The 19,618-nt window shown below is 42.3% G+C and overlaps 1 protein-coding gene across 2 annotated transcripts; it reads right to left on the bottom strand.

Annotated features, from left to right (window-relative positions):
- Positions 1–56: 56 nt before the first annotated feature.
- ppardb (peroxisome proliferator-activated receptor delta b) lies at positions 57–17,721 on the bottom strand. Of its 2 annotated transcripts, none has more exons than XM_061693205.1 (8): positions 16,588–17,721; positions 14,622–14,990; positions 14,388–14,542; positions 14,166–14,304; positions 5,734–5,936; positions 1,568–1,774; positions 1,239–1,482; positions 57–1,171 (listed from the first exon to the last, which is right to left on the bottom strand). In XM_061693205.1, the coding sequence occupies exons 2-8, from the start codon at positions 14,929–14,931 to the stop codon at positions 924–926; spliced, it is 1,506 nt and encodes a 501-aa protein (XP_061549189.1). In that variant the 5' UTR covers positions 14,932–14,990; positions 16,588–17,721; the 3' UTR covers positions 57–923. The 2 variants fall into 2 exon arrangements, with proteins under 2 accessions (XP_061549189.1, XP_061549197.1); XM_061693213.1 differs by having other exon boundaries at positions 14,388–14,539; positions 16,588–17,600.
- Between the last annotated feature and the right edge of the window lie 1,897 nt (positions 17,722–19,618).

The following is a 19,618-nucleotide window of genomic DNA, read 5'->3' on the forward strand; positions in this document are numbered from 1 at the left end:
TATATTTGGTAACCCAAACAGGAAGGCAAGAAATAACAAATAGTCAGTCCAATATATACGATGGGATGAATTTCATGTTTGACAAATAAAATCAACAATTACAAATAATTAGACATAATTACAAGGAAGAAGAAAAAAAGTTAATGTGTCAAACTAAAAACAAGGATGCATCCTTTGTGCTTGAGCGGGTCATAAGCATATTGTCACTGTCGGGCAGAAACCTCCTATGTCCAAATTTGGTCAACTTCATATTTTGTCACAAATCGATACAATTTGTCAGGCCCCATGTGGTCTGTTATTTTTTCCAAAGTATTGACCAATCTAAAATGTTGGTTTTCTGTCTTTGATGATGCAATTTAAATGGCTCAACAAATATGCTGTCCTTTTGTTTTCCTGAAAAGTAATGGTTTTGGAGATGCAAGGATTCTGCCCAACTCCAACGATATTTGTATTGCATGTCTCAATGGCTTAGCTCTCCGCACTGCCTGACGAATGGATATGCTATTGCACAGGCACCTGAGCCAAAGTGGGGTCCACAGGGCCAAACGGTAAAGTTGGAGGTCACTCATTGAAAACAAGGATGTAAACAAAAAGCAACCTGCACATTATCAGCTTTGTCCAATCACTCGACCCAAACACACAGTGATCTTCAGAATGCACCACGCCCACACTGATGGCTCTTCTCCACAGCACCGTGTAAGTGTATGTGAAAATCTAACGTGAAATGTTTCCCCTGGAAAGCAGCTTTGGTAAGAAAGCATAGTGTTTTCTTATATGACGTGACCTTTGTGGGAAACAGGGGAGACCTATTCCAGATGTGTGCTGTTAGACAACCATGACCTCAAGTAGAACAGTTTTTAATTGAACAGTGTATTGTTCTGATAAGTGTGTATTCAGTCTGTAACAGTATTGCTCAGAGCAGTTTAATACATGTCTTTGTAGATCTCTTGCAGAAGAGGGTGGAGCGAGGTCTCAGACTCTGTCTTTTTGATCTTCTGCACAAGTTGAGCGTTCTCTGTGACCAGCTGGCGGAGGTCGGCCATCTTCTGCAGCAGCTTGGGGAAGAGGTAGACTGAGTCTGAGTGGTTCACCTGCAGGTGGAGGTCCAAGGCCTGCAAAATGTTGTCCTGGCTCTGCTCCACCTGCTTCACATTCATCAAGCCTGGGCGATCTGGAGAGACATGAGCGTCAGTCACAGTTGAGCAAGCACAAGGAGCACAGAGACATTTCCCTCGCACCTCCGCACAGGATGATGGCGGCTACGAAGAGGGCCAGGTCACTGTCGTCCAGCTCCAGGGCATTGAACTTCACGGCAAACTCAAACTTGGGCTCCATGATCTCACTGAAAGGCTTTCTTAAGCTACGCAGGAACTCTCTGGTCACAAAGCCTTTCCCATTGGCCACCAGCAGACCATCTTTGTTCATGAGAGATGGCAACATCGCAAAAATAGCCTCATGCACGCCGTACTTCAGCAATGTCACCTACAGCAACGGAGACACACAGACACATGATGTCCTTCTTCCACAGCGACATCACCAATTGTCATAGCACGAAGCAGCGACTAACCTGGTCATTCAGGAAGAGGTCAACAAACCCCGGAATGCTCTTGGCAAACTCGGTGAGCTCGCGCACAGTCTCCACAGTGGTGCACTGGCACCGGTAGAACACATGCACCCCGATCTCCTTGGTCAGGGGAGCACCTGGAAGCAACTGGCTCCACACCAAACCACTTTCAGCCTTCCAGAGCGTGTCCACATCATAGATCACAAATGGCTGATGGTGAAAGAAGAGAAGTGTCAAGACACTCAAGAGGCAGCAGTACCTTGAAGGTCCAATCCACAAGGTTTGGAATTTCACCAAACTGGTGGGTGGAAAAATACACCTAATTAGTCTTTGGCTAGTAATTCCAATGCTTAAAGAGTGTTTATTTTTTATAACTTATAAGGCTGTTTAACCCCTGCTAATGCTCGCATGACAAAGTTAAAAAGTTACTTAAACGTTACCGACAACAACACACTTTAAAGCGGCCACCCCAGCAGATTGTCGAAACAAAAATTAGTACAATTTCAACATTATGAATCAGTGTTTTCATTTACACATCCACCTTACAGATCACAGCAGATCTATAAATTGTATACGTATTTACCTTTGATAAAACAACGTATTGAGAAATTTTAAATTTTCATCTGGAAATCTTGACAGGCTCAACTGACTCATCACACATTACCAACTAAAGGGAAACTTCAGAATGAAAGTGCAGTTATCCCCCTGCCTTATAAATAAATGTATGCAGGCAGATTGACAGAGTGAAACTACAAAAAAGTGAAGCCAAAGTTAATGTATTAGCAATGTCTATTGCAGACATACATAGCCACAGTAAGTGCTAAACAGAAACTTAAATTAGCTGCATAAAAAGCTAAAAATACAAAGCATGACTCCACAGTGTATATGAGGTTAGCATTAGTCATCACAAACAATTAGCAACCCCTCTCCAACTATTAGCATGCATCAAATTAGCTTGGAGTCTATATCTCATGAACGAAGTGACTTACCGCTTTTTCCTGTCGGGGTAGTACCCACAGCAAGTCACTCGCATGATTTTTCTGACATAACCCAACCATTTTTATCCAGGCTTTAATAAACCCATGTCCCAGGGAACTTCCCAAACTTGTTTTTAACTGCACATGTGAACATGAAATTACTTAACTAACAATACATGATATGATACATATATAGACATTGCTTCACACAAAGCGTCACTCTCTATTATGGAAATGCCATTTATCCATTCCTGCCCCCCAAAATATTTTTAATAAAGAAAAATAGCAGGGCCGGCACGGTGGATGACTGGTTAGCACATCTGCCTCACAGTTCTGGGGACCTGGGTTCAAATCCCAGCCCCGCCTGTGTGGAGTTTGCATGTTCTCCCCGTGCCTGGGTGGGTTTTCTCCGGCCACTCCGGTTTCCTCCCACATCCCAAAAACATGCGTAGTAGGTTGATTGAATACTCTAAATTGCCCGTAGGTGTGAATGTGAGTGAATGGTTGTTTGGTTATATGTGCCCTGCGATTGGCTGGCGACCGGTTCAGGGTGTACCGCGCCTCCCGCCCGAAGATAGCTGGGATAGGCTCCAGCAGCCCGCGATCCTAGAGAGGATAAGCGGTAAAGAAAATGGATGGCTGGATTGAAAAATAGCAGGAGCGGCTGCAGCAGCTCCTTGCGAGTGGTCTCATTTTGCATGTGTGTTTTTGACTGTTTCATCCAATAAACAGCTGAAAGTGCCTTAGCGACTTTGGCTCTCCTTGCTTGTATGCGAGGGCATTACAGTACCTTAACTGCTCAATTTTTCTTTTTTTACTTCACTCAAGCGACATATTTAGCTCACACGTAATTCTAATTTTGGCTGGCAATACAAATAAACAAAACAAAAAACGACCAAGCAACAGTTTGTGACAAAAAAAAAGGTAAGTTGTAGGTGTGTAATAAAAAACGATTTGAATCGGAATACCATTTTTGATTTAAAAGATGCGAGTGCATTGATACACAGACTAATGAATCGCATCGCTTCAAACTCGATATAGCTTGAACCGGCTGCTTGCCCGGTCAAAAAGTAAAAAATTGGTTTGATGTTTCTGACGCAGCTGCCTCCTTTGAACTTCTCCTGCTCTCTTAAAACTCTCGCGAGACTTGTTGCAGTTACATCAAAAAGCGCGATGAATTTGTGAGGGAAAATGCAGACTTGGACAGGATTCACAACTCCCCGGCAAATTTAAAAGTCCAAAGTGTGGAAGAAATTCGGATTTTATATGAAAATGATAACCGAATCGAACAGTAATTAATCGAATCATAAGCCCATTGAATCGAACTAAATCAAAGTGGTCAACTTTAAAATGGACCGTCCTTGAATCGCATCACATTTGATGTATCGAGATAAATATCGAATCGTCTTTTATCAGAGATGCACACCCCTAGTAAATTCGGACACTTGAACTACAACCCCAATTCCAATGAAGTTGGGACGTTGCGTTAAACATAAATAAAAACAGAATACAATGATTTGCAAATCAAGTTTGACCTATACTTAATTGAATACACTACAAAGACAAGATATTTAATGTTCAAATTGATAAACTTGATTGTTTTTAGCAAATAATTATTAACTTAGAATTTTATGGCTGCAACACGTCATGTTTACCACTATATTACATCACCTTTTCTTTTAAAAACATTCAATAAACATTTGGGAACTGAAGACACTAATTGTTGAAGCTTTGTAGTTGGAGTTCTTTCCCATTCTTGCTTGATGTACAGCTTCAGCTGTTCTACAGTCCGTGGTCTCCGTTGTCGTATTTTACAGTTCATAATGCGCCACACATTTTCAATGGGAGACAGGTCTGGACTGCAGGCAGGCCAGTCGAGTACCCGCACTCTTGTACTATGAAGCCACGCTGTTGTAACACTTGCAGAATGGTGTTTGACATTGTCTTGTTGAAATAAGCAGGGGCGTTCATGAAAAAGATGGTGGGATGGCAGCATATGTTTCTCCAAAACCTGAATGTACCTTTCACCATTAATGATGCCTTCACAGATCTGTAAGTTACCCATGCCATTGGCATTAACACAGCCCCATACCATCACATGCTGGCTTTTGAACTTTGCGTCCATCGCAGTCCAGATGGTTCTTTTCCTCTTTGGCCTGGAGGACACGACGTCCCACAATTTCCAAAAACAATTTGAAATGTGGACTCGTCGGACCACAGAACACTTTTCCACTTTGCATCAGTCCATCTTAGATGAGCTCAGGCCCAGAGAAGCCGGCGGCGTTTCTGGGTGTTGTTGATAAATGGCTTTTGCTTTGCATAGTAGAGTTTCAAGTTGCACTTATGGATGTAGCACCGAATTGTATTTACTGGCATTGGTTTTCTGAAGTGTTCCTGAGAACCATGTGGTGATATCCTTTACACATTGATGTCGGTTTTTGATGCAGTGCCACCTGAGGGATCGAAGGTCACGGGCATTCAATGTTGGTTTTCGGCCTTGCCGCTTACATGCAGTGATTTCTCCAGATTCTCTGAACCTTTTGATGATATTATGGACCATAGATGATGAAATCCGTAAATTCCTTGCAATTGTACGTTGAGGAACCTTGTCCTTAAACTGTTCGACTATTTTCCTGACGCACTTGTTTACAAAGAGGTGAACCTCGCCCCATCTTTGCTTGTGAATGACTGAGCAATTCAGGGAAGCTTCTTTTATACCCAATCATGGCACCCACCTGTTCCCAATTAGCCTGTTCACCTGTGGGATGTTCCAAACAGGTGTTTGATGAGCATTCCTCAGCTTTCTCAGTCTTTTTTGCCACCTGTCCCAGCTTTTTTGGAACGTGTTGCGGGCATAAAATTATAAGTTAATGATTATTTGATAAAAACAAAGTTTATCAGTTTGAACATTAAATATCTTGTCTTTGTAATGTATTCAATTAAATATAGGTTGAACATGATTGGCAAATCATTGTATTCTGTTTTTATTCATGTTTAACACAACGTCCCAACTTCATTGGAATTGGGGTTGTATATTCCAAATATAATTGACCTCAGTGGGAAATTTTGCTTTGAAAGTAGCGCAAATTAAAGTCGGACCAGCATCACAGAAAGGATCGTGGTCCAGCTTCAAGGTACCACTCTAAACAAGATAAAATGTCTGGTCAATAGCTAGAAAAAACAGAGTATTACTGAGGTGCTGCTGGTCTTTCCCATCAGGATGCTGCGGGCCCTCTTCTTGGTCATACTAAGATTCTTCAAGTAGGCTGTGTTGACTTGCTTGGCCAAGGTCTTTAAGTCGGAGCCGCCCGGTTTGCCGAGGTTTAGTTCCTCTGCAAGCAGGCCCGCCACCAGCTTCTTCCTCTCTGCCTCAGGCATTCGGCCATATCTGATCGCTGAGCAAATACAAAACACATTATTTTTCATATTCTGACATTTTCAACTGAATAACAAGTGAATCTTAACAACAATACTCAGACATAAATACATACATACATAGGAGGTTGGTGTCTATGCTGGTGTGCAATGAAAGTCAGCAGGTAGTAGGCCAGGGATTGGAATGCCTCAAAAGGGGCACAATTAAGAGTGAAATACATTCTCTTAATACAAGAAAAAAAACGATAATTTTTGAGAATTTTTTTTATCTTGCGCAACAATAGATGACTGGTTAGAGCGTCTGCCTCACAGTTCTGAGGACCAGGGTTCAATCCTTGGCCCCGCTTGTGTGGAGTTTGTATGTTCTCCCCGTGGATGCGTGGGTTTTCCCCGGGCACTCCGGTTTCTTCCCGCATCCCAAAAACATGCATGGTAGGTTAATTGATGACTCTAAATTGCCCGTAGGTGTGAATGTGAGTGTGAATGGTTGGTTGTTTGTATGTGCCCTGCGATTGGCTGGCAACCAGTTCAAGGTGTACCCTGCCTCCTGCCCGATGATAGCTGGGATAGGCTCCAACACTCCCGCGACCCTTGTGAGGATAAGCGGCTCAGAAAATGGATGGACGGATGTTTTTATCTTTGGGTTTCCAGTACAGTTTTCTGACTGGTGGTAAGACAAGAAGAATAGTCATAGGAAGATAGTGTGAAAACAGCACACTCACGTTCTAAGCAGTACTCATATCCAGGGTTTTAGTGTCATGATATTTGGGGATTATGACATGTAGTCATGTGGGTGACTGATTCTGTTAAGCCATGTTTTAGCACTGTTGCAGCTTTGATTTTGGTAGGATTCTACTTCCTGTTTTATTTCCCTGCCAATGGCTTGACAGGACTCAGCTCATCAAGCTGCTTTTTGTTTAAAGAAGGACTACTTTGAATCGTCTGTGACAGGTGTGCTGTGTTGCGTCCATCTGTTTGTGATGTTTGACAAAAAAGCAATATGTGAAAATGGAGACTGCTGCGTTTGCGTTTCGCACTTCTTCGATATCCTTTTAGCTGGTTTGTGTGAAAAGTTTGGTTGGAAATGCCCAAAATGTCCTATTCTAGTTGGTCTTTTCTGCCTGGCATTTGAGACACTTGGGTTTCTCACAATTATGCAACATGTAAATGAACTTTGCTCTGATTGAATCACTCATCTTCCCCAATTTAAATACGGAAAACAGATCTGATTGCTCCATATCATGGCATCTGCAAGCGTAGAGGCCTGGGGCGGCCAAATATTCATAAGGGGCTTTTACATGGAGCCTTTGATACCGATTATAATCGGTTTAGAACCCCAAAATGAATGGAAATGCTACATATAAAAACCTCAATCGGAATAAGCAGGCCGAATCTGAATGGAATTTCATTCGGTTTCACAGGGGTGAAATATTCCTTTTGCCAAACCGATCAGAAGTAAATTTTCGCCATGTAAACCGTCATTCGGAATAGAGCCGGGAAGCACGCTGTCTGCGCATGCTCCGTCTCGACGTAAATGCGGGAGTTCATGAGTTCATCATTTACGCACCAAATATGGCGGCTCCTGACAGAGCTCGCATGCAACAGAGCTTTGTTTATGTTTTTCTTATAAGTTGTTTATATCAAGCACTTTTTTAATTTTTTTACATAAGAACAATCCCAACTACTGTGCTGAATAGAGAACTGACCAATAATATATAATAAATGACATGGCTGTTCTGATTAAATGTAGAAAACAACACAAAATTGAAAAAGATCACATCTCATGTAAACAGTTGACCAGAGATCTTCAATCGGAATGACAAAAAAGTCTCAAAATCTCGCTGCAGAGATGTCGCATTTTTCAATTCAGCTTTGGGACTCATCCCGAGCAAGTTTGATCGAGGGGTTATTTACAGCAGCTGAAATAAGTATTTAACACACCGTTTTTCTCCCTAAATACACTTCCAAAGGTGGTATTGTCCTGAAGATTTCACCAGATGTTGGGAACAACCAAAGTAATTCAGACATACAAAAAAAGTAGAACAAATAAGACCAGAAATTAAGTTGTGTGTAATAATATGAAATGACAGAGGGAACAATTATTGAACACGGCAACTGGTATTTATTTAATACATTGTACAAAAGCCTTTCTTTGCAATGACAGCTTCAAGACGCCTCCTGTATCGAGAAACTAGTCGCATGCATTGCTTTGGTGTGATTTTGGCCCATTCCTCCACACAAGCAGTCTTCAAATCTTGAAGGTTCTGTGGGCCTCTTTTATGGAACTTGAGTTTCAGTTCTTTCCATAGATTTTCGATTGGATTCAACTCAGGCGATTGGCTGGGCCATTCTGGCAGCTTCATTCTTTTTTCTTTGAAACTAATTGAGAGCTTCCTTGGCAGTATGTTTTGGATCATTATCCTGCTGAAACCATCATGTTCCCACCTCCGAACTTCACTGTTGGGATGTGCACTGCCATTTCTCCTCCAAATGTCGTGTGCATTATGGCATCCAAAGAGGTAAATTTTGCACTCATCAGACCACACTATATTCTCCCAGTATTTAACTGGCTTGTCCAAATGTTGTTCAGCAAACTTTAAACAACCTTTGACATGCTTCTTTTTTCAGCAATGGGGTCTTGCGTGGTGAGTGTGCATACAGGCCATAGCGGCGGAGTACATTACTCACCGTTTTCCTTGTGACAACATCCATCCATCCATTTTCTGAGCCGCTTCTCCTCACTAGGGTCGGGGGCATGCGGGAGCCTATCCCAGCTGTAATCGGGCAGGAGGCGGGGTACACCCTGAACTGGTTGCCAGCCAATCGTAGAAACAAACAACCATTCGCACTCACAGTCATGCCTACGGGCAATTTAGAGTCTCCAATTAATGCATGTTTTTGGGATGTGGGAGGAAACCGGAGTGCCCGGAGAAAACCCACGCAGGCACGGGGAGAACATTCAAACTCCACACATGCGGGGCCGGGAATTGAACCCGGGTCCTCAGAACTGTGAGGCTGACGCTCTAACCAGTCGGCCACCGTGCCGCCCTTGTGACAACAGTACCTGCTAAGTCCAAGTCTTTTGAAGTTCTCCACAGGTGGTCCTTGGCTCTTGGACAACTCTTCTGATTATTCTTTACACTCCTCTGTCAGGAATCTTGCGAGGAGCACCTGATTGAGGCAAATTTATGGTGGAATGACTGGCTTTCCACTTGCGAATTATGGCCCCAACCATGCTCACTGGAATGTTCAGAAGCTTAGATATGCGCCTGTAACCAATGCCATCATTATGTTTCGCAACAATTAGTTGGTAATGGTCTTGCGACAGCTCTCTGCTCTTACCCATAATGAGATGTGTATTGACTCACACCTTGGCAATGAGACCTTTTTGTAGGCCATCAGTAAGGACTGAACCAGCTGATATTCGTTTGCAGTGACAAGGGGCTGGATTTCCGTTTGATTATTGATAGATTTTAGGTGTTGTCTTGGCTTTCCATGCCATTTTGCACCTCCCTTTCTTTATGTGTTCAATACTTATTCCCTTTGTCATTTCACATTTTTACACACAACTTAATTTCAGATTTTATTTGTTCTACTTTCTTTGTATGTATGGATTATTTGGGTTGTTCCTAACATCTTGTGAAATTTTCAAGACAAGAGCACCCTTGGAAGTATATATAGTGAGAAAAATGGTGACGTGTTTAATCCTTATTTCAGCCGCTGTATACACACTGAACGCGCATTTGCTTCATTTGCGCCACACTGATATGCCCCTCCCACCTCGGTCCTCTTAAGTGCGGCCACATCCAGCAAAGGTGCACTTTGAAGCGGCCACGGCCGGGGTATGTTACTCTGCAGGGAAACAGCCCTGTTGTAGGAGGTCCCTGAAGCGCCTTTCTCATGTGTGTGTGCTTTTTTTTTTTCTTCCCTGTTCGACTCTCCATTACAGCCCCTCCGCCCTGAGACCCTTGCAGCTGGCGACGAGCAAGCATTGGATTGTTGGCCTACTAATTGAGAATGTGAGCCGAGAAGGGATGTAGATGAAAATAGAAATAGAGGGGCAATATTTTGAGGTTATGCTCGTCATTCGCTCTCACTCGTGAATTGAACCTGCCGCGACGATCATTGCTGGTGACAATGAATCCAAGCTTCGCTATTTCATCCACTGGTACATCATAAATTATGAATACAGTTAAGTATTGTTGTAAAACAGAACATGTGTATACTTTATAGACTGTATTCATATGGCTTGGCAGTGGTTGAGACTCGCTCACTTAAAACACAAAATTGCTGTGCTGCCATTCAGCTGAGTTGGGTGAATTGGTACCAAGGTTATTAGAGTAAACAAAAACTAACAAAATAACTAAAACTAAAATTGAAAAAACATTTCAGTTAACGAAATGAAATAAAACGGGTTTTTTTAACTATAAATAATAAAGTACATTTTAAATTTACAAAACTAACCGAAACTAGCTATAACTATAGCAAAAATGTCTTTAGTGTTAGTCTTTGTTAATTAATTTCATAGGTGAGCTTTTTGGGTTGATTTGAAATGTATTTACTTCGGTACGGCCTTTCGGAGCAAGGAAGGTCGAACAGTCTTTTGGGAATTGTAGTTCTTTTACTGTGTGTCGCCTAGAAACGAGGTCATTGGGCAGCAGCCAATAAAAAGGCGCTGCCCGATGATGTCACTTTTCGGCGAGGGCCCCGGGCTCCCCCGGCGCTCGCCACTCACCAGTTGACCCCTCGTGTGTCACTCAATTCAGCCCGAAACACAACACGAGGTAATAAACAAGTGTATCCTTTTTTGGTTCATGTATGAACAATTAGTACAGACTGTAATTTCTCGTGTATAATGCGCACCCCCCACCCCCAAAAAATGGTCAAAAGTCAATCGTGCGCACTATACATACGTATAGGGGTGAATGGAAAAAAAACTTTCACAGTTTATAAATGCCGCCATCTAGAGGTTATGAGAAAGGTGTGCACTTTCATTCTAATATGTCACCGCCACCCAGTGGTTATAAAAAAGGTGTTGCCTACATTTTCTTTCCAATATGACAGGGGTACGTATGACTGCATAGATGTAAAGTTGCACTCATAAGGTTACATACCCTGGCAGAATTTGTGAAATACTGGGGTTTCTTTGTTTTGTTTTTTTAAATATGATATGATATGATGACTGAACAACAACCATCATTATTGTCTTTATGGTTATGTTTGTTTAATGATAATGGTTTTCTAAAATGCTTGACCATTTAATTTGAATCCCATTAAAATTAAATTAAATTAGTTTTGCCTCGGGCGGTACGGTGGACGATTGGTTAGAGCGTCTCAGTCCCCGGCCCCACCTGTGTGGAGTTTGCATGTTCTCCCCGTGCTTGCGTGGGTTTTCTCCGGGCACTCCGGTTTCCTCCCACATCCCAAAAACATGCGTGGTAGGTTCATTGACAACTCTAAAAAACACTGTACAATGAAAATTGTTCTTTTCACATAATGGTACATTAAAAAAAGAATGAATTATCCTCGGCCGCACGGTGGACGACTGGTTAGAGTGTCTGCCTCACAGTTCTGAGGACTGGAGTTCAATCCCCGTTCCCGCCTGTGTGGAGTTTGCATGTTCTCCCCGTGCTTGCGTGGGTTTTTTCCGGGCACTCCGGTTTCCTCCCACATCCCAAAAACATGCGCGGTAGGTTCATTGACAACTCTAAAGTGCCCGTGCGTGTGAATGGTTGTTTGTTTGTATGTGCCCTGCGATTGGCTGGCAACCAGTTCAGGGTGTACCCCGCCTCCTGCCCAATGATAGCTGGGCTAGGCTCCAGCACGCCCGTGACCCTAAGTGAGGAGAACCAGCTCAGAAAATTGATGGATGGATAGTTTCACCTCGTTCTTCATGTTTTCTTTAAGGAATTGTACACATCTTACAAATTCCTGCTGGGTAATCAAACTGATGAGCACCACTGTGTGTTTTCTAATTTACTAAATAAAAGTTGGGCTGTGAATTTCAAAATAAGATCAACTACATTTTTAAAAAAGTATTACATGTTCAAATAAAGTGCTTAACTTCAGAATAATTATTGAAAAAAACTGATACAATACAGATAATATTTCATGTTTTAATCATATGGGTAGAAGCAAAATCATGCATTGTCAAAATGCATAATACATAGGTACAAGGGTTTTCCAGAATGTTTTGGTCTACTTTGGGGGTGCATATTATACATGAGTGCGCATTATACACGAGAAATTACGGTAGTACAACCAGGCTTAAGTTTCAGGTAATAAACCACAAGCATTTTTCATCTGTCTGTCTGTCTGTCTAATATTGACACAAATGTGAAAGTCCACTTGAGGAGTTTGCAATTTAGCAGCAGGGTAAGGAAAACATGCAAATAAGGACTTTAATTTGTTATTTGTTTGCAATAATGAACATGCTATTTAAGTGAAAAATATAAAAACATTTTTAAAAAGGCCATACTACTGCAACAGCATGTGTCTCATGAATGGCTTTACAAACGTGAACCAACTACTCTAACCTTAGAAGCAGTATTATGCACTTCCCTCATTGCACTTCAAATTTTGTAAACTCTTAACACAGCACCTGTATTTTATTTGTGGATGGTCATTCATCTGTAAGAAAGTTAATACAATAAATCCTTTAAATTATTATTATTATTTTTGTAAATATCTCACACTCAACAAATACCCTGTATAAAAAAGCTAAAACACTAAAACTAATAAAAACTAAAGCAAAGCATTTTTTTTTAAACAAAAAATAATAAAAGCTAACAAACCTGCTCTGAAAACTTAAAACTAACTAAATTTGGAAGGAAAAAAAATGGCAAATCGAAATAAAAACTAACTATAATGGAAAATCCGTAACTATTATAACCCTGGTGGGTACCAACCACAAAGCTTGAATATTAATTGGTGAAACTATGTCAGCGGTTTCAAATCTAAATCGTTATGCAAGCATTATGCTTTTTATTGACTTTTGCATTCAATCGACAAACCACATAGATGTCAAACTTAAACCATGTCAGACTCATTTGAAACTATGTTATGCATAAAACTAGAAGAAAAAAGACCCTAGTGAGGATAAGCAGTATGGAAAATGGAATGGAAAATATTAGATTCTGATGAAAGAGGACATTTTACATATATCAATGTTTGATTTCATGCCATACTTGTGTCACAGTTATTGTTAAAAAATGAGGATGTTTATAAATCAATCATCAAGTACCCCCACCCTCATTCACTACACAGTTCAAAGGAAGTTTTGTTGAAAGGGGTCATTATTTTAAGCCATCTTTAGCACTGTTACTTCTTCTATTTTGATAAGTTGTTACTTTCTGTTTTGGTTTTATTGCTGTGGGCTTCATCGGATCCTCAGCTAATATCTAGCAGCTTTTTCTGAACAAAGGATTGGTTAAGAGGTGGCGGCACGGTGGCCGACTGGTTAGAGCGTCAGCCTCACAGTTCTGAGGACCCGGGTTCTATCCACAGTCCGCCTGTGTGGAGTTTGCATGTTCTCCCCGTGCCTGCGTGGGTTTTCTCCGGGCACTCCGGTTTCCTCCCACATCCCAAAAACATGCATTAATTGGAGACTCTAAATTGCCCGTAGGCATGACTGTGAGTGCGAATGGTTGTTTGTTTCTACGATTGGCTGGCAACCAGTTCAGGCTGTACCCCGCCTCCTGCCCGATGACAGCTGGGATAGGCTCCAGCACGCCCGCGACCCTAGTGAGGAGAAGCGGCTCAGAAAATGGATGGATTGGTTAAGAGGCCACACAGTAGCCTAGCAGTTAGCAAGTCTGCTTCAAAGTCAAGAGATGTATCTTTGGGTACTCTGGCTTCCTCAAACATTCCCAAAACATGCACATTAGGTTAATTGAAGACTGTAAATTGTCCATAGGTGAGTCTAAATGCCTGTTTGTCTATATGAGCCCTGCGATTGGCAGGCGTCAAATGCCAGCTAGCATAGGCTCCAGATTGCCCGTCAACCTAATGAGGACAAGTGCTATCGTAAACGGATGGATGGATGAGGAACTAATTTATGATTCAATTAAAGAAATACTTAAAGTACTGCTCGTACGCTAAATAAAGGTTTTATGGTGGGTAACAATTTGGATTCTGGAACTAATTATGCCAAACATAATTGACATCAATTGGGAAATTTGGCTTTGACAGTCGACCAAGTTGAAGTGATACCACTGTAATCTCTGAAGTAAAATATCTTCCTCACTCACCATCGTGAGACATTCCCAAAGAAAGGCACTTCTGGAAACGACAATATTGGCACTTGTTGCGATTCTTCTTCTGAATCTTGCAGGAACGCTCACAGCGCTCATATTCCAATTTCATACGCACAGTTCGTCTGAAAAAGCCCTGAGTTGGGGTGGAAAAGAACATAAGAAACTCACACAAGAGTGCTTTCTGATCTTCAAAAGGCAGACACACACACACATTACCTTACAACCCTCACAGGCATGTACACCGTAGTGGAAACCTGACGCCTTGTCCCCACAGACCTTACACTCCACACTTATACCAGAGGTTGCGCTGTCTTCTCGCCCCAGACGCAGCTGCTCGGACAGCGAGGGCGACGGTGTGTGGGAAAGGTCTGCTTTGGGAAAAGGACCAATAGTACAGCACCGCATATCCACTGAGGATGTAACAAGAGCATGAGGGAGGGGAAGTCTCACCGGTGTAGCTGGATGTTGCACTGCTGCGATTGTTTTCTTCATCTGCACTCTCTCTTGTCTCCTGTTCGCCTCTGTCACGGGTCACATCCTCCAGCTCCTCCTTGACTTCACCGTCGCTCTCAGGGCCTTTGGAGTCATCCAGGTCCGTGTGTTGCGATCCACTCGCTCCCCCGCAGCTATCCGAGCCCCGAGATTCTCCCTGGGACCCCGGCCACCTAACATCAGCCGAATCCTGGGGTGGACTTGGCTGGCAGTAGCCGTTGACCCTTTTGTGCTGCTGCTCAGGAGCAGTTTGCTGTAAGCCCTCCATGGTTTCTGTTGAAGCGCACTCAGTGGGCCTCCCTCTTGTCACGTTGCCATCATGGCCAACTTGTTGCGAAATTGATAAAGTGGATTACATTCAGATCTCTGTTCACATCAAGGACAAAAATGCACCTCTCTATAGCAGCCCAAATTAAAATAGTACAGTAGTTTACTCTCTGAACTGTAATACTCGGCAATTTTTCCTTGACATTGCAACCCTAATTCTCCTACACCACAAGAAATATACACTATGTAATGTTGTCCCACACTTACAAAACAAATAGGGAATGTGTTGCTGACAAAACGTATGTGCCTAAAACTATGGAATGCAAAGAGAATAGAGATAGGGTGAGAAGCTCGGTCATCTGGGAGGGGCTCAGAGTAGAGCCGCTGCTCCTCTGCATTGAGAGGAGCCAAATGAGGTGGCTCGGGCATCTGATTAGGATGCCTGCTGGACGCCTCCCCGCTGAGGTATTCCGTGCACATCCCACCGGGAGGAGACCACGGGGACGACCCAGGACAAACTGGAGAGAGGGAAGTCTGGGCTTCCCTGCCAAAGCTACTGCCCCCGCAACCCGACCTCGGATAAGCACGCCCGCGACCCTAGTGAGGATAAGTGGAATGGAAGATGAATGAATGAATAGCTTCTGTTTTTAAAGAACGTTCTCATCTTAGGGGAAGAAAGTCCCATTTCTTACATTTTTTTTTTAAATTAAAAGATTAAAGTCACAATTCAACACCAATAGAAAAAAAATAAGAATTTAGTGTGGTCATATACTGTATTTCTCTGGAAATAAAAGTTATTGTTGTAATGTTAAAGTTGATTTCTAGTATAGTTTCATTCTTTCGAGTGTGGCCTTCATAACGTTTTGTACATAAAAACAATTAAGTAAGGCCCAGTAAAAAAATATTATGACAAGGAGGCTAATGAAGACATCTAATTGCATCTAATTCCCAAGAGAAACAGTTACATGCTAAATCGTGGGTGGGAAGTTCATTCTGTTCTCTGCTATCTTCAAACCTTGTGGACGTCTGTCTGGAGCCATCTGCATTGTTGTTTGCTTGGCTTTCATGCAAGGGTGCACCGTGTACAAAGGGACATGGTGCATGCACTGTGTACATATACACTGAGCTCCTGTGTTAATCGCAGGAGGGCGAGTGTGATTGGGTTTTTTTTTTTTTTTTTTTTTTTTTTTTTTTTTTTTAGAAGGGGGGCGGGGTAGTGCCCCGAGGCCCCCTCGTGGATTAAACCTATATAACGTCGTCACCGCTTCTTCGCAATGCAAACAAATTCAACGTAAACTTAATGGAAATTATTTACAAACAATAAAAAGTGATAATACACTGTGGGAATGTGGCGTTTCTAATAAACGCACTAGTCCGCTGCCGAATTGTAAGAACTATCTGGTAGTGATATTACGATACGTTATGATTATCGATACATAACTATTGGGTTATAAAACTGAATCCAGCATTTGAGCAGTCAAATGAAGTACAACAACACTGCACTTTACGCGGCGTTTAGGGAATCCGTCGAAGACTATCGGCACGACATGCTAACTTAGCAAGTTAGCTTATAACCTTGATAGGCGCAACTGTGTTAGCGTGGCTTACCCACATTCCCGTGGGTGCCTTTAAACGCATACCTGCCAACACCACTTACCTCTTTCTAAAGTGCTGCTGCTTCACTAGCCGTCGGAGCGGCGACAACCCGCGGCAGGTAGGGCTTGTACAGGAGGCGCGTGTCCAAAACAGTTCCGATATGCGCTTGGGATATCGATCGCCTCTGCTGTTGACAAGTTGTATGAAGCCGCTAGCCGGGCGAGCTAACGTCACACGGCTAGCTCAAAACTCAACAACGACTCGGGCCTTCCTTCGTCATTTGGAAAGCGTCCATGTTGACCCAACAAGGAGAGTCCGAAAGGGGAAATTATATACACAGACACCTTGCCGGGAAACCATATCACCGGTGTGTGTCATCCAAGTTACGCGATAATCCCCGAACGACTGTCTCCTTGTTTTTCCCAGTTTTACTTCGTTTACACCCTCATGGGTTGGAGTACCGCCCACAATGTGACGTCACGTCAAATTGTCGTTGTCCTCAAACAACAACAATCCTAAAAAGAAAACACACACAACAAAGAAAGTAGAACAAATACGCTGAGAAATGAAGTTGTGTGAAATGACACAGGGGGAAAAGTATTGAACTTGCCAACTGGTATTTATTTATTATGGATATTATTATTATAGTATTATGGAGAAACTAGTCACATGCATTGCTCTAGTGTGATTTTGGCCCATTCCTCCACACAAGCAGTCTTCAGATCTTGAAGGTTCCGTGGGCTTCTTTTATGGACCTTGACTTAGAGTTCTTTCCATAGATTTTTTGATTGGATTCAAGTCAGGTGATTGGCTGGGCCATTCTAGCAGCTTTGTTATTTTTTTATTTGAAACCAATAGAGAGCTTTCTTGGCAGTATGTTTTGGATATTATTATCATTATCCTGCTGAAATGTCCACCCTCTTAATTTCCATCATCCTCATAGATGGCAGCAGACTTTTGTCAATAATGTGTCTGTACATTTTCCCATTCATCCTTCATTCAATAATGTGAAGTTTACCAGTACCCTTTGCTGAAAAGCAGCCCCACACCATCATATTCCCACCTCCGAACTCCACTGTTGGTATAGTGTTTTTAGGGTGATGTGCAGTGGCATGTCTCCTCCAAACGCAGGGTACATTATGGCATCCAAACAGTTATATTTTGCTATCATCAGACCAGACAATATTCTCCCAGTATTTAACTGGCTTATCCAAATGTTGTTCAGCAAACTTTAAACAACCTTTGACATATTTTTTCTTTCCAGCAATGGGGCCTTGCGTGGTGAGTGTGCATACAGGCCATAGCAGCGGCGTACATTACTCTATGTTTTCCTTGTGACAACAGTACCTGCTAATTCCAGGTCCTTTCTAAGCTCCCCACAGGTGGTCATTGGCTCTTGGACAACTCTTCTGATTATTCTTTGTACTCCTCTGTCAGAAATCCTTCGAGGGGCACCTGATCCATGTAAATTTATGGTGGTATGATTGGCTTTCCACTTACGTATTATGGCCCCAACTGTGCGCACACATTCAGAAGCTTAGATATGCGCCTGTAACCAATGCCATCGTTATGTTTTGGGACAATTACTTTGAGATGGTCTTGAGACAGCTCTTTACTCTTACTCATCATGAGATGTGTCTTAACTCACACCTTAGCATTGGGGCCTTTTTGTAGGCCATCAACAAGGACTGAACCAGCTGATATTCATTTGCACTGACAAGGGGCTGGATTGCTGTTTGATTTTTGATAAATTTGAGATATCTTGGCTTTCCATGACTTTTTGCACCTCCCTTTCGTCATGTGTTCAATACTTTTTCCGTATGTCATTTCACATTATTACACACAACTTAATTTCTGATCTTATTTGTTCTACTTTCTTTGTATGTATGGATTACTTGGGATGTTCCCAACATCTGGTGAAATGTTCAGGTCAATAGCACCTTTGGAAATATATTTAGTGAGAAAAACAGTGACGTGTTAAATACTTATTCCAGCCGCTGTGTATGTGTGTGTGTGTGTACGTATGTGTGAATATATATATATATATATATATATATATATATATATATAGCGGAATCTCAATAAAAAAGACCCCGCTATAACGGATATCGGATAAAATGGACCATCGGGACTGAAGGATGTGTCCAAAAATAGTTTCCATTTGTCACTGTCGTTGAAAAAGTCTGTCAGCTTCCACACTTGGCCGCTGTTGTTTGCTGGCACTGTGGCGCAATGCAGGCAGATAATAGGACTGGCGTATTTCCGGGTAACAGATACTGTATACAATATGATACTGTATACAATATTAGATCCCATTCCAAAAGACGTACCTCCCGTGCCTACGTGGCAGCCATGTTGAATGTGGGGCATTGACATGGCGGCTATGAGATGATGGTTCTATCTATCTATTGTCTATTGTGCATAGAGCGTTAGCAGAGAGAGAATGGCATGGTTCTGAGGAATACAAAACACAAGTCTTTGAAGTCTGGAACGTGCTATTTTTGGTACAGTAACAGTTTTTTTGTCAAGCCGTTCACCTTTGGCAACAGATTTGAAACTAAGAAACACAGTCATTCCTTGCGGTTCATGAAACTGACTCACCTACGATGAGTACTGTACGTCAACAATGTCACCATGACCAAGCACACCCATGTGGTAAGTTTGAATAAAATGTGAAACTTTCAAACATTTTCAAGCTTTTTTTTATATATATTTACAATAACTTTGTACCGTACTGGGCGTTTTAGTGCAAAACATAAATTTTGCGCTCTACAGTAATATGGTTGCATATGGTCTCAAAAAAGGTCTACGGAGAAAAATAAGCGGCTGGGGATCTTCAATGTTTCCCTACTCCGGAATACAAGGTGGGTCAGATGGTTTGGCTCTCCTCCCGTGACCTCCCAGTCCAAACGGAATCCCGTAAGCTCGCCCCTCGCTACATTGGTCCATTTCCTATCACTAAACTCATCAATACCACCTCTGTTCAACTAAAACTCCGCCAATCCCATCCATTAGACATTCAATGTGTCTCTGCTTGAACTGGTCTGCACCCGTGCCCTTAGCCCTCCGACCATGACACCTCCACTCCCCGT

The sequence above is a fragment of the Phycodurus eques genome, chromosome 1 (assembly GCF_024500275.1).
Source record: "Phycodurus eques isolate BA_2022a chromosome 1, UOR_Pequ_1.1, whole genome shotgun sequence".
NCBI lineage: Eukaryota > Metazoa > Chordata > Actinopteri > Syngnathiformes > Syngnathidae > Phycodurus > Phycodurus eques.

Bases quoted from the DNA above. Each gene is read 5' to 3' on its own strand.
- ppardb (XM_061693205.1), bottom strand. From the start codon at position 14,931: ATGGAGGGCTTACAGCAAACTGCTCCTGAGCAGCAGCACAAAAGGGTC. The intron at 5,937-14,165 runs GTGAGTGAGGAA...GTATTTGCTCAG, and splicing joins TTTGGGAATGTCTCACGATG to CGATCAGATATGGCCGAATG. The intron at 1,483-1,567 runs GTTAGTCGCTGC...CCGTTGCTGTAG, and splicing joins ACCTCTTCCTGAATGACCAG to GTGACATTGCTGAAGTACGG.